General features: G+C 39.9%; 1 protein-coding gene across 15 annotated transcripts in view; it reads left to right on the top strand.

Annotated features, from left to right (window-relative positions):
- The first annotated feature begins 1,685 nt into the window (after positions 1-1,685).
- The window catches only part of POLG2 (DNA polymerase gamma 2, accessory subunit), an 80,790-nt gene continuing 69,134 nt past the window's right edge, over positions 1,686-13,341 (top strand). For 8 of the 15 annotated variants that reach the window (XR_008619140.1, XM_055089981.1, XM_055089984.1 and 5 more), the window contains exons 1-6: positions 1,687-3,050; positions 6,925-7,051; positions 7,165-7,270; positions 8,384-8,557; positions 9,432-9,572; positions 11,811-11,891. Coding sequence is in view for 11 of the 15 variants with exons in the window: in XM_055089981.1 (XP_054945956.1) it covers positions 2,489-3,050; positions 6,925-7,051; positions 7,165-7,270; positions 8,384-8,557; positions 9,432-9,572; positions 11,811-11,891 (1,191 nt within the window). In the remaining 4 variants the exon portion in view is untranslated. Of the gene's footprint in view, positions 3,051-6,924; positions 7,052-7,164; positions 7,271-8,383; positions 8,558-9,431; positions 9,573-11,810; positions 11,892-13,341 lie in introns of all 15 variants that reach the window. The other 7 variants (XR_008619138.1, XR_008619137.1, XR_008619139.1 and 4 more) reach the window with 2 other exon arrangements.

The raw sequence follows: 13,341 nt of genomic DNA, 5'->3' as shown, positions 1-13,341 counted from the left end.
TAATTTGAAAAATCTCCAAATAATTTATTTTTGAAGAGATGATATTTGTGCTCCTGGCAGTGTTATGAATTAACTGAAATATTGAACTAAGCTGGAAAGACTACACCCTTGAAGATGGTTGGCCAAGAGCTAAGTTTGAATTTGGTTTCAGTGTTCTTAGTGTAGGTAGTATAGAGAGATGCTCGTTTGACAGGCTGCTTGGGACAACTGTAGTCACACTGGGAGTCATGAATGTCCATTAATTCAGGGAACTCAAAATGTAAGGTGTATTTATGTTCAAATGAACATTAGGAAAAAAATCCTCAAAATTAATGGTTAACCTAGAGGAAAGCCATGTTACCCAAAAGCATGGAGACTGATATAGGTCCTTCTGTTAAGGGTGAACGTGGGTTTATTGATAAAAAGATCCCGTGGGTAGCTTTAGGTTTAACTTTGGCTCACCAACCTTAATACTTCCTTTCAGTGATGGCTAGAAGTAAGACCTGAATGTCTTCCCAGCAGCTCTGGCATATGTGTTTTTTGCAAGAAGAGAAAAGGTCTTTTTGAGACCTCATTTAAATACTGATTATTAAAGTGAGGCTTTAATTGGTGTTAATGCCTTATGTCTAAAATGTAAGACTGAACTAGAATTTTCCTGGGGCAGGATAACGAGTGGTATTTTTAGGACTAATACATTGAAAACTGGCTCAGGCTCTAGTAATTGAACAGTTTTCAATAGCATGATTAGTCAAATTCATTATGACAACTTACAAGAAGCTTTTGGGGTAGGTTGGAGTATTACATCTTTTACTGTTCAGTGTCTAACGTGGGCCTTTTAATTTGTAAACAAATGATTGTGGGGCTGTGGAAAATATTAACTATTTACCTTTTGAAGTAAGTTTTAAAAGACAGTCCACTTTTTAGCATGTGTGTTGTGTCCAGCCTGTGGTTGTCTTAACTAATAAATGTGATTTTTCTCCCCGTTCTCTCTTTTATTTATTTGCGTTTAGGCCTCTCGTGTGTTTCCGGGGTGTGGAAAACACACATAAATGTTAACTCAGCTTTGCAGTTAATACAATTGCTTTCCAGCAATATTGTTTTACTAGCATCTTTTTTTAAACAAATTTTCACATGTTCTTGTATGGAATGATTTTCTGAACCTGTCCTACCCCACCTTAAATGTGATGAATTTTAACTTCCCATATTCTGTTCATTGCTAAGCTGCTATCCTCTACATAAATTGTCTCTTCCTGGTAGTCCAGTGGAATAGTTTGTTCTTTACACCTGGGTTGATCTTTCAAGGTTTCCCTGGCCACTTTAAGGAAAGCGGGAAGTGAAAATCATACATAGCTTTTGGAATCAACCATTTTCCTCCATCTGGGCTGTTCCACTTTCCAGTATTTGGGCAGTTTTCTTAAGGGCTCTAGGTGTTAAAATGGAGCTGTAAAGGCACAAGTCTGCTCCGTAGTCCTGGATCTCCGTTTTTTCTTTTTTTTTTTTCCTTTGCGGTACGCGGGCCTCTCACCTCCGTGGCCTCTCCCGCCGCGGAGCACAGGCTCCGGACGCGCAGGCTCAGCGGCCATGGCTCACGGGCCTAGGCGCTCCGCGGCATGCGGGACAATCCCGGACCGGGGGACGAACCCGTGTGCCCCGCATCGGCAGGCGGACTCAACAACTGCGCCACCAGGGAAGCCCCTGGATCTCTCTTTTAAGCAGGTTTTCACACGTTATTTTTGAAGGGCGTTTTAGAAGTGTACTCTGGTAGAACTTTATGTACACGAGTGGTTTTGTTGTCAGTGTGCCTCCACATAAACCTGGAGAGTTTTAAATATTGCTGGGCCCTTCTCAGCAGCTTGTTTTTTAAACGTTTCCAGGTGATGCAGGTGCTGCTTGCCCAGGGCATCCTTTCTAACACCAATATGTAAAGGGACTATACTCTTTCCCCGTCACAGCCTCACGCGCACTCCCAGGAGAGGGCAGGCAGGACAGCGGCCTACAGATGCACGCAAGGCGTGGGTCTGTAAGCTACCATTAAGGAGTACAACTGTAAAGAGGGGAACCAAGGTTTATTTTCGTTAACACTTAGGGCTGAGAAGGTGTATTTAAATGGTAGTTTGTAGAACACCGAAGTATTATGATGTACCATTTGCGAAAAAAGGGAAGGTAAAGCTGACTCAATAGTGGCAACAGCGGGATAGTGAAAAGTAGATGGGAATGATCTTTATCGGTGTTGAAGACAAAAAGAACAAGTAGAGGGAGCCGGACGTGACAGAAGTAAGAGACAGGAGGCCTAACTTCGCCTTGGCGAATGGGATAGGAAAGCAGCGGTGGCGGCAGCAGCCGGAACGCAGTGACGTACTTCCGTTGGTTGGCCGGCCATGCGCGCGCTCACTTCCGTCGCGCCTGCGCAGGTAGCCCCTTACTCCCGGTTGTGGCGGATTTTCGGGATCCGTATTACACACATGTTATCCTCTCATAGGAGACTGTGCACTTTTAACTCCCGAGGGCGATGCGGTCCAGTACAGCCGTCAGGGCCGGCCAGAACGTCTGCAGGTGCCTGTTGTCTGGGTTTAGTCGAGTAGATGGGGGGCAACCGGAGCAGTTGATGGAAGGGAGCGGTTCCTTCGTAGGGCCCTTGAGGTCGCATGCGGAGCTGCCTCCGGTGAGCGAGCCGAGAGAAGGCCCCGAGTCTGGCGGCGAGGAGAGCGAGGCGCTGGTAGAGATCTGTCAGAAAAGGCGTTTTCTCAGTGGCACCAAGCGACAGCTTAGTCGAGATTCTCTTCTGAGCGGGTGCCACCCCGGCCTTGGCCCCTTGGGCATAGAGTTGCGGAAGAACCTGGCGGCGGAATGGTGGTCCTCGGTGGTGGTGTTCAGGGAGCAGGTCTTCCCCGTAGACGCCCTCCACCATGAACCAGGCCCTTCGCTGCCCGGGGACAGTGCCTTCAGGTTAGTTTCTGCAGAAACGCTACGCGAAATCTTGCAAGACAAAGAGCTGAGTAAGGAACAGCTAGGAGCATTTCTTGAGAACTTACTGAAAACTTCTGGGAAACTACGGGAGAACCTTCTTCACGGTATGCTTCATGATTTCATGCTTCAAAATAGGTGTCGGGGTGGAAAGGCAGACTCGCTCGATTTCCCAAATTGCAGCTGGCCCTGTATTCACGTGGAAAGGAAATTATCTGGTTCTCATTCTTCTTGAAGTAGTTGGGTTTGTTGACAGTGTTGCTGCCTTGGAGAAAACTGGTTCATGGGATCGTTATTGTTCCTTAAAGAATCCGGCCCAAGGCTCTAGTAAAGCTCTCAGTTCACAAGGCAACCCTAGAATTTTGGAGTTTATTGAGCGGCCCTAGAATTAGGACCTAAATTAAATCGTGTGTTTGAATCATTGGTTCATTGTTACTAAAATATTTATAAATACTTCCATAGTTTTCTTTTTTTACACACTTATAGGCTAATCGAGAGCTCGTTTATATAGAGCAACAAGAAAATGCCCTCCCCCAGTTTTTCTTACCGAAAACTGATCTACACAATCTGTTGTTTGAAGAGCCCTTAAGGTAATTTTTGAATTGGCAGAATAATAGGACTAATCAAGTTTTATAATTGATTCTTGAGTGAATACACAGAAATTTGTAGGGCACAATATGCCTTCAAAGTCAAATAGATCATGATAGCAGAGATTCTGGAAAAAAAATTAAGAATTTTTACAGGACAGACTTGCTGCCACAGCATCTCATCTTTGCAAAATGGTATCCCTGCCATTTTTTGTTAAGTGGTACTGGGAAGTAATTTAAAATAACCAGTGTCCATGGTTCTCTGAAAATTGGTACCTATATTGTAAACTTTTAAAGATTTCCTTAATAAAATAAAGCAAACTTAAACTGGTGAGTAAACGTGACAATTTCGATTTGTACTACTTTAATTATTCCATGATGATTTTGGGGGAAGTTAAATCACTGCCATGTCCCAAAACAAATCAATCTTTTCTTCCCTATTAGTAAATGAAGCATAGCTCTCTTAGATTCATCAAAGCATTTATTGATGTGCCAGACATTTTCTTGCCTTTAAGAAACTTAAATCTACTTACTTGCCAAATTTTTCATTGTCTAGTGTTTTTAGCTTCTGAGTACCAGTTTGCCATTTCTTTCTATGCCCAATGCCCTTATCCTCTTTATTTCATGTTTGAGCTATTGTGGTAGCCTCTACTTATGAACGGTTTTAAAAATTTCTCAGCCATTATGTCTCCAAATATTGTTACTGCCCCGTTCTTCTGTGATTAATTACACATATGTTAGACTCATCCTCCAGCATCTTGTTATTAACTTTCTTGAACACATTAATCACATTTAAAAGTCTATATCTGATAACTCAGATATGTCGGTTTCTGTTATCAGTCTTACTCCGGGCTTTTGGTCATTTGGACCTTCGATTTTCTAGGTAATTTGTGTGTTAATTGTAGAGATAAATTGAGGCTCTGGGTGGCGTTGTTTCCTTCTACCTGGGAGGGTTTACTTTTGCTTTAGGCAGGCAGCTAGGGCATATCTTCTTATAATACAGTCCGGGATTAAGTGTATTGAGGCTGCGTTTCAGTCTTTTTGCTCCACCTCTACTCCTAGAGTGTAGCCCTTTGAGTGTGCCTAGTGAAAGGCTGGGGTGTTTTCGAGGGCCCCTCCTCCTTAAGAGCCTTGAACTACAATTTTTGTGCTTCCTAGCCCCATACGATGTCAGGAAGCTCTGCTCAGCATTTCAGCTTCTTAGTTCTCCTACTTCAGATTGGAAAAGCAGCACTAAATGTTGGGTTCACCTCTGTTCTTACTTTCTCTCCAAATCTTGGACCCTCAAGTCCTTACTGCCTTGACAGCTCTCCTGTGTCTTTAAACAGATTCTTTTTTTCAGTTTCTTGACTAGTTTTTCTTGTTATCAACAAGCTTGTCTACTATTACCAGAAGTGGAAATCTCAAATCAAGTAACTTTTGAACACAGTGTTATCATTTAATGGGATATAATCAAGTGCATAAAGAACTACAAAGAAATCTTGAACTTTATTGTATTGATTTATTGTAAGTAGAAACATTGGAATTATAATTCTGAAGCTGTTTCACATATAGGATAAAGCAAATAGACCAATGGTTAGATTTATTAGGAACCAAGATTTTCACTGAAAGAGAAAAGATGTAAAAAAAGGCAAGGATAAACTTTGTAATGTTAAATTTGAATTGACTATCAGTATGAATTCATGATTTTAAAAAAATACAAATTTCCTAACTTTCTTCATTGAAGGGGCCTAGAAGCGATGACAATAGCTTCTAGCGATGACGTTGAGCACACCTAGTACCCAGAATTTGGTTTCTAAAGGAACCAGTGCTTGGAGAAATGGCTCATTCCAGGTTTCGGGCAGGGACAGTACAAAGTGACTTTGGCACAGTTTACGGTGCTAGAAAGCAAAGAATTACTAGAAGACTAGTGGGTTTATGTTAAAAGGACATAGATGCTGGCTTGAAGGAGACTCCCACTGGCTAAGTTTGGGACAAATTGAACATTAAAATAAATATTGATGGTAATGGGATCAGAACACATTAAGTAAAATTAAAAATCTAATCCACAGTGTTAAACAAAAAATTAAGTAATTGAGGCTGCTGGTAGAAAGAGGAGTTGAAACGAGTTTGTTTTTATAGGAGCTATGCAATAAATGTAGAAGGAAAGATAGGATAGAAAAGTCACCTTTTTATGATTTTGTAATCCTCGGTATAATAATAATTCAAGCAAGGGTTCATCAACGGATTCTAAAATGTCAGGTGTGGGACTTCCCAGGTGGTGCAGTGGTTAAGAATCCGCCTGCCAATGCAGGGGACACGGGTTCGAGCCCTGGTCCGGGAAGATCCCACATGCCACAGAGCAACTAAGCCCACAAGCCACAACTACTGAAGCCCATGTGCCTAGAGCCCGTGCTCTGCAACAAGAGAAGCCACTGCAATGAAAAGCCCCACGCACCGCAACAAGAGCAGCCCCTGCTCGCCACAACTAAAGAAAGCCCACGTGCAGCAATGAAGACCCAACGCAGCCAAAAATTAAATAAATAAATAATTAGAAAACGATTGCCCCTTCGTTAAAAAATAAATAAAATATTGGGTGGAAGATTGTTGGGGAGCAGGATAATGTTGGGGAATGGATATTCACTACCTTAGCTAGGTAATCAAATCTGGTTTCATTAAAAGTGGGATTATTTGTTAATGTGTTACTCCTGTTACGATGCAATAGCACATATACATCAACTATGTAGTATTTATTCCTGCTAAAAATGATTAACCCAAATTAAATCATAAAGGAAAAATTCAGACAAATCTAATGTGAGATAATCTATGACTGGCCTGTTCTCAAATTAAAAATTGATATCATTAAAAGCAAAGTTAGAGAGGGAGAAATCAGGGGAAATATTCTAGATTCAGTGATTTAAGAGACCTAATAAAATGCGGTGAGTTAACCTTAATTAGGGAGAAAGAGAGCAGCAGTAAATGGCTTTTGAGGTGACAATTGGAGAAAATAGAATATTGACCATAAGTTAGATGAAATTATGATTAATGGTATAATAGTGGTATACAGTGAATATTTTTAATTTTAGGAGGTACATGCTAAAATGTTTTGGGGTGAACAAGAAATAGAAAATAAATGTGGCAAAATGTTGACAATTGGTGAATCTAGGTTAAGGGTTTACAGATGTTTATTGTACTGTTCTTTCAACTTTCTTGTAGATTTGAAAATCTTCATACTAAAAAGTTGGGGGAAACTACCTAAAATTAAGTGGTAATCAATTAAGATCTGCCTTAGTAGCTCCATGCTACTGTACTTACTGCTGTGTTAGCATTATATTATTAATTTGTTTATAAATTGATCAAAATGATTTGGGTTTATAAAATAGATTCATATAGTGATTGATTTATCTTTTGACAGGTGCCTTGCAGCACTATGTTAATTACCTGGATCTGATAAACAAGAGGCTACCTTTTGGCCTTGCTCAGGTTGGAGTGTGTTTTCATCCTGTTTCTGATACCAAGCAGACATCTGATGGTGTTAAAAGGTACACACAAAAATGGAAATAACTTGGCCTTGTATTTAAACAGTCACTTTCACTTTGGGATAGATTATATGATTTTCAAATAAATGATTATCTGATATTTCTGATATCCAAAGAATCGGTGAAAAGACTGAAGCTTCACTGGTATGGTTTACTTCAGCAAGAACTGCGAGCCAGTGGCTTGATTTCTGGTTACGTCATCGACTCCTGTGGTGGAGAAAGGTACTACAATAATTACCCTTAATTAATTAATTTATTAATTTATTTAATTTTTTTTTTTTGTGGTATGCGGGCCTCCGTCTGCTGCGGCCTCTCCCGTTGCGGAGCACAGGCTCCGGACGTGCAGGCTCAGCGGCCATGGCTCACGGTCCCAGCCGCTCCACGGCATGTGGGATCCTCCCGGACCGGGGCGTGAACCCGGTTCCCCTGCATCGGCAGGCGGACGCGCAACCACTGCGCCACCAGGGAAGCCCATCTACCCTTAATTTAATAATGATTAGGCAAATTGTCTTAGTGTGTCAGAGGTAATACTTCTCTACAATAAATGAAATTTATTTTAATGTAGCTATGTTATATTTGTAAGAGACAGCTATAATAAATTAACAACTACATATAAAAAAACTCTTTGTAATGATTTTCATTGTTCCATAAAACAAAGTTACTTTAGTAAAGACGTCTGTTGATGTCTTGCTCAGAAACTTTTGTTGGTAAGACTTTACATTCTAGGTAAAGTTCAAATTCCTCACCTGGCATTCCTGACTGGTGTAGAGTTTGACCCTTGCCCACTCTTACAGCTTTAGCTTTTTTATTTTTTTTTTTAAAGATCTTTATTGGAGTATAATTGCTTCACAATACTATGTTAGTTTTGCTTCCAACCTCCATGAACTCTCCATATTAGTCAAATGGTCCTGTAATTTACAGTCAAGTTTCAGTGTAAGCCTAAGAGAAAAGAGTTGAAGTAAGCATTTTTGTCATGCCATTGTCTTATTTCTCTAACTCTCAAAATCTCCAAACACCCATCTAAACTAAATGGAATGATCACAAATAAGGAAGGGTGAGAATGGTGAGTATGTGATACTTTTTCTTTATCCCACTTAGTTCATGGTTCCTTCCCCTCTTATTAATTGACCACAGAAACGCTAGATAGCATCAACAGTTTTTCTGTGTAATTCTTTCAGATTAAAAAACATTATTTGTAACAGTATATTCACTCATATTTAATTAAACTTGACAATTTTTTATTTGGGACTTGACCAGTTTCATTCAGTTGCTGGGGGCAACTTTACTTTTTAATGTTTATTTTAATAAGTTAATAAGACGAACTTTCTTTTCCAGTTTGCTGTGAGTCCATCTAACTTCAGCAGCAGTGATTGTCAGGATGAAGCGGGCCAAAAAGGAAACAAACTTTACTACAATTTTCCGTGGGGAAAGGAGCCAATAGAAACCCTGTGGAATCTAGGAGATCATGAACTTTTACACATGTATCCTGAAAATGTAGCTCAATTACACGTATGTTTTACCTTGAGCGCCTATGTATCCTTTACCCAGATTCTCTAACTGTGATCATTTCTGAACCATTTGAGAATAAGCTGTAGACATGGTGCCCCATGACGTCTTAATACTTCAGTATGCGTTTCTCAAGTACAGGGACTCACCTGTATAACCACAATGCAATCATTATGATCAGGAAAGTAACAGTAATCTGCTATTATTCTCAAATCCACAGAACCCTTCAGATGTAACCAATTATTCTAATCTGCCCTTTATAGGTCCAGGATCCAATCTGGGATCCAGTATTTCATGTAGTTGTCATGTGTCCTTAGTCTCCTTCCAGTAATTCCTTTTATTTTTCCTTGTCTTTCATGACCTTGACATTTTTGAAGAGTACAGACCGGTTACTTTGTAGAATGTCCCTTGGTTTGAGTTTCTTTCTTGTTTCCTCATGATTTATGTATTTTTGCTAAGAATGCCACAGAAATGGTGCTACCCTCTTCTCAGTGCATCATATCGGTTTGTTACTGGTGATGTTAACTTTTATCGCTTGGTTAAGATGATGTTTCCAGGTTTCACCAGTGTAAAGTTGATAAGTATTTTGTACTTATTAATTGATGAGTAATTAATAAGTCTTTTGTGGGCAGATACTTTGACTATGTAAATAACCTGTTTCTCACCACATTCTGCCCTACTGGTTGCAACATCCATTGATGATTCTTGCCCAAATCAATTATTACTATGAGGGTTGCCAAATGGTAATTTTAAAAGTTTCATCAGTCTATCTAGATTTACTGATCAATTTGTATTCTGATTCTATAAGTGCAAAATGTAATTTTAAGAGGTAGTTCTGCTAAATGATGCTTTATTTTTGTTCTACTTTTCTGTGAAGGGCAGAGATGGACGGAAAAATGTGGTTCCTTCTGTTTTATCCATAAATGGAGATCTAGACCGAGGCATGCTGGCATATCTCTACGATTCTTTCCAGCTAACAGAGAACTCCTTTACAAGAAAGAAAGATCTTCATAGAAAGGTGCTTTGATATTGCAGAGATAGACTTGGGAAATTAAAAATATAAATTTCTCCCCCTTTTTTATGTTAGTGTACTTGGTTTCTAATATAAACTCTGAATAATAATTTTTTTAGTGCAAGTAATTTATTTTTCAGGTTTTTTTAGAATCTGGCCACAGGAATAATAAGCAGGTTCTCACAGAATAGAAGAAGGAATCCCTCTTAGGTAATCCCAAAGGCGTTTCTGTTTGATCTTAGGCAGCTGCACAGCTGTCTCTGATTCTTAGCCCCTGGGCCTTTTCACTTATGGCTTCTGCTTGTATCAGAAGCTGAGTGTTAAGTAGGAGTAAGTAAAACAGGCCAGCAAGACTTGTGGTATTGACCTCTCTGCTTTTGGTCTGACCCCGAGTAGCTGATCACTGGATCACAGGAGCTAGACATGGGTCTGGGTCAAGGGAAAGGCTTACTTTAGGATGTGCAGTTTGAGCATTTTTATGGGCTCAAAATCAAGAGAGAGGAGGGGTTGAAGCTATAGGAGAGAAATGAAGTACCTAATGGAGCAAGATTTTGGAAGAAACAAGAAGGACCAAGACAGAATCAAGAACAGAAGTGGGGAGTTTTGTCTTGAAAAGGGAGTTATTTTTTGAAACAGCAGGGTGGAAAGAAACAATGGTATAGATATAAATAGGCTACTGGAGCTGGTTAGCCCTTGAGGGAAGTTATACTCATATCCTCTATTTTCTTGGGGAATTAGGAAGCAAGATTATTAGCTTAAAATGTGGAGGAGTAGGGGTTTAAGTGGCAAGAGTTTAGAATAGTCATATTTCCCTTGAATGGGAAAGGGAGCTTCCCCAAATCAAAAGTTTTCACATGTTGAGTGCTCAACTGGGATTAGACACCATGAGTTTGTAGCACCACTCTGCCTAGTTAGTGATTTATTATGCAGTGCTCGTTTAGCCTGATGTGGCCATTTATAGAATTGTTTGGGATTTATAAGGTGTGTGTAGCAAACAAACAAGGGGGATCCTTTCTTTTCTTTCCTCTTACATACTGCACTTTCAAACCATCAGCAAAACCTCTTTGATTCTGTCGTCAAAATATATCCTGAATCTGACTGTTTCTTAGCACCTCCCCTGCTTGCAGTCTGATCTAAGCCACCATCATCCCCACCTCCCTGCATTGAGTGGCCCTTTTAAAAGGTACGCGTTACTTCATTCCTCTGCTCTAAACACTCCAGTAAGCGCCTCTCTCACTCAGAGGAAAAGCCAAAGCCCCTAAAATGTTTTACAAAGCATTATCCTTTTTGACCTTCAACTTCTCTCCACTTTACTCAGTCTGCTCCAGCAGCACAGACCTCATTGTTGTTTCTAGAACATGCCCAGCATGCTCCCAGCTCAAGAGCCTTGTCATTAGTTCTCCCCTTTGTCTGAGTGCTCTTCCTCCAAGTCCACGTCTTGTCCCTCCATCCCCTTTCAAGTCTGCTCAAATGTCACCTCAGACAGGAGACTTTCTCTCACCACCTTATTTATTTATTTTTAATGGTCCCATTGTACTTTCTTTTTTTTTTTTTTTTTTTTTTTTTTTGGCTGCGCCGTGCAGCATGTGGGATCTCAGTTCCCTCACCGGAGACCTCGCCCCCTGCAGTGGAAGCGTGGAGTCCTAACTGCTGGACCGCCAGGGAATTCCCTCTTACCACCTTATTTAAAATAGCAAACAACTCTCCACCAGCCCACCCCTTGCCAGCACTTCCTATCTTCTTTTTTTTTTTTCTTCCAACACTTACCACCTTCAAATATATTATTTACTTATCTATTTTGTTATCTGCTTCTCCGCATTGTGAGGGACAGGGATTTTTGTCCCCATCACCTAGAATTGTTTCTCGTACCAAGTAGCCATTCACATGTTTGTTGAATGGCTGAATGAATGCATAGAGTGATGGGTTTTGGCAAGAGAAAGTCCAAGTGATAAGCCACATGGCTCAGGCTGGGTAGGGAAGGCAGTGATGCCGGAAAGGGGCATTTCAACTGAGAGAAAATGGATTTGTCAGAAAATGGGAGAATATCAAGTGAACTTATTTCTGTAGAATGCCTGAATGGAGAAGTCTATGAGCAGCTGAATAAAGATGGTTGATACATCATTATGTGATATTTTTTATGACCTCAGCTAGCTTCCATTTTCACACAGAAAATTTTAACTGCTTAAACAGCTTCATGTTTGTTAGTGCTTGTCCTTTTTACCCCTTCTCTTTAAATTGTTTTAGGTGCTTAAACTTCACCCTTGCTTAGCCCCTATTAAGGTTGCTTTGGATGTGGGAAGAGGCCCAACAGTGGAACTAAGACAGGTGGGTTAAATAAGTTTTAATGTCATGATTTCAATTATAACCATTATTCCAAGTAAATGAGTAGTTTGCCATCTAAAGTTTTATTTTGATTCATTTTTTAAAAAATTCTAATTAAATAATGAACTGTGAACATTATTTTAATTAAATAATGAAATTTTTATTAAATGAAAAAATTCATTTTTAATGAATTTTTAAATTTTTAATTAAATCATTCATTAATAATTTTAATTAAATAATAAATACTACAGTTAATTACAGATAATTTGAAGTATATTAAAGAAGCTGAATACAGTTCAGTGGGTTTTGCTGTTAATGTCATGCCCAGTCATAGTTGCATTTTTTTAAATGAGTATGCATAATTTTGGTAATCAAAATATTTGTACAGGCGTCTAAGTGAATTATTTCTTACCCTCTTCCCTTTTTAACTTAACACGTTTGATACTTGTTGGTATAAGCACAAGTTCTAGATCTGTAATCTTATTTTATTTTTCTAATCTATCTGGTTAAATTAAATACTGTCAAGAAAAACCAGGACCCCTTCAGCAGTCATTTCTGTTTGGGTAACTCAGACCCATCCAGGGACCTGAGTGAGGATACGAGAAAGATTGACGTGGCTTTCCCCGGCTCCTGTGCAGGGGTCTGGGAAGGTGGAGATAATGAGCTCAGGGAAAGGGAAGAGAATGGCTTAATTTCCACATTTCCCCCAGGTTTGCAGGAGGCTCCACGACACCCTGGTAGGTACCAAGTTCCTAGGGATTTTTTTGCTTGAAGGACAAAGAAGAACTCTGCTTCCTAGATTTTCATCATTACCACTGCAGGCCTTTTGTTTTGTTTTGTTTTGTTTTTGTTTGTAAGAATATTAGTAGTATTTCGTGCCTTGGGTGTTTTACCAAAAGAGTAGTGTCTTATTCTGTTTTTAACACTTTTCCCCTCAGCAGTATGACAAAGAGAATCCTTATGTATGTAACTTTCTGGGCTATGAAAGAGGTTTTGTGGGTTATTTCCCCATGTCTTCACCTGCGCTTTATCATGCTTAGAACTTTTTCTCTCCTTTTCTACCTTCTGTTAGAGCACATTTTCTGCTGGCAACCAAAACTAAACTTACTAAAACTCATATTTATTTTTCCCTGATAATTTCTTAGATTTATTAATGTCTATATTCTCATCTATCCCCAAAATATCCTGTACCTTATCACCCATTTACTTTGCTGTGGTCTTTCCCTGGGAACTTGTTAGAAATGCAAATTCTTACCAGACCTGCTGAATCAGAAACTCTGGGGGCGAGGCTGAGCCATCTGTGTTTTGCAAGCCCTCCAGGTGATTCTGGTGCTTAAGTTTGAGAAACAGTGCTCTTGCTCAGGCACACACCCCTACCTCATCCCACCATCCTCCCCCTTTCCCTCCCCATGGGGACATTTGGTAATATCTGGGGACATTTGGGGGGACATTT

The sequence above is a fragment of the Physeter macrocephalus genome, chromosome 14 (assembly GCF_002837175.3).
Source record: "Physeter macrocephalus isolate SW-GA chromosome 14, ASM283717v5, whole genome shotgun sequence".
In the NCBI taxonomy this organism is placed as follows: Eukaryota; Metazoa; Chordata; class Mammalia; order Artiodactyla; family Physeteridae; genus Physeter; species Physeter macrocephalus.
Note: the sequence above shows the minus strand (reverse complement) of the source record. Positions and strands in the feature narration are given on the sequence as shown.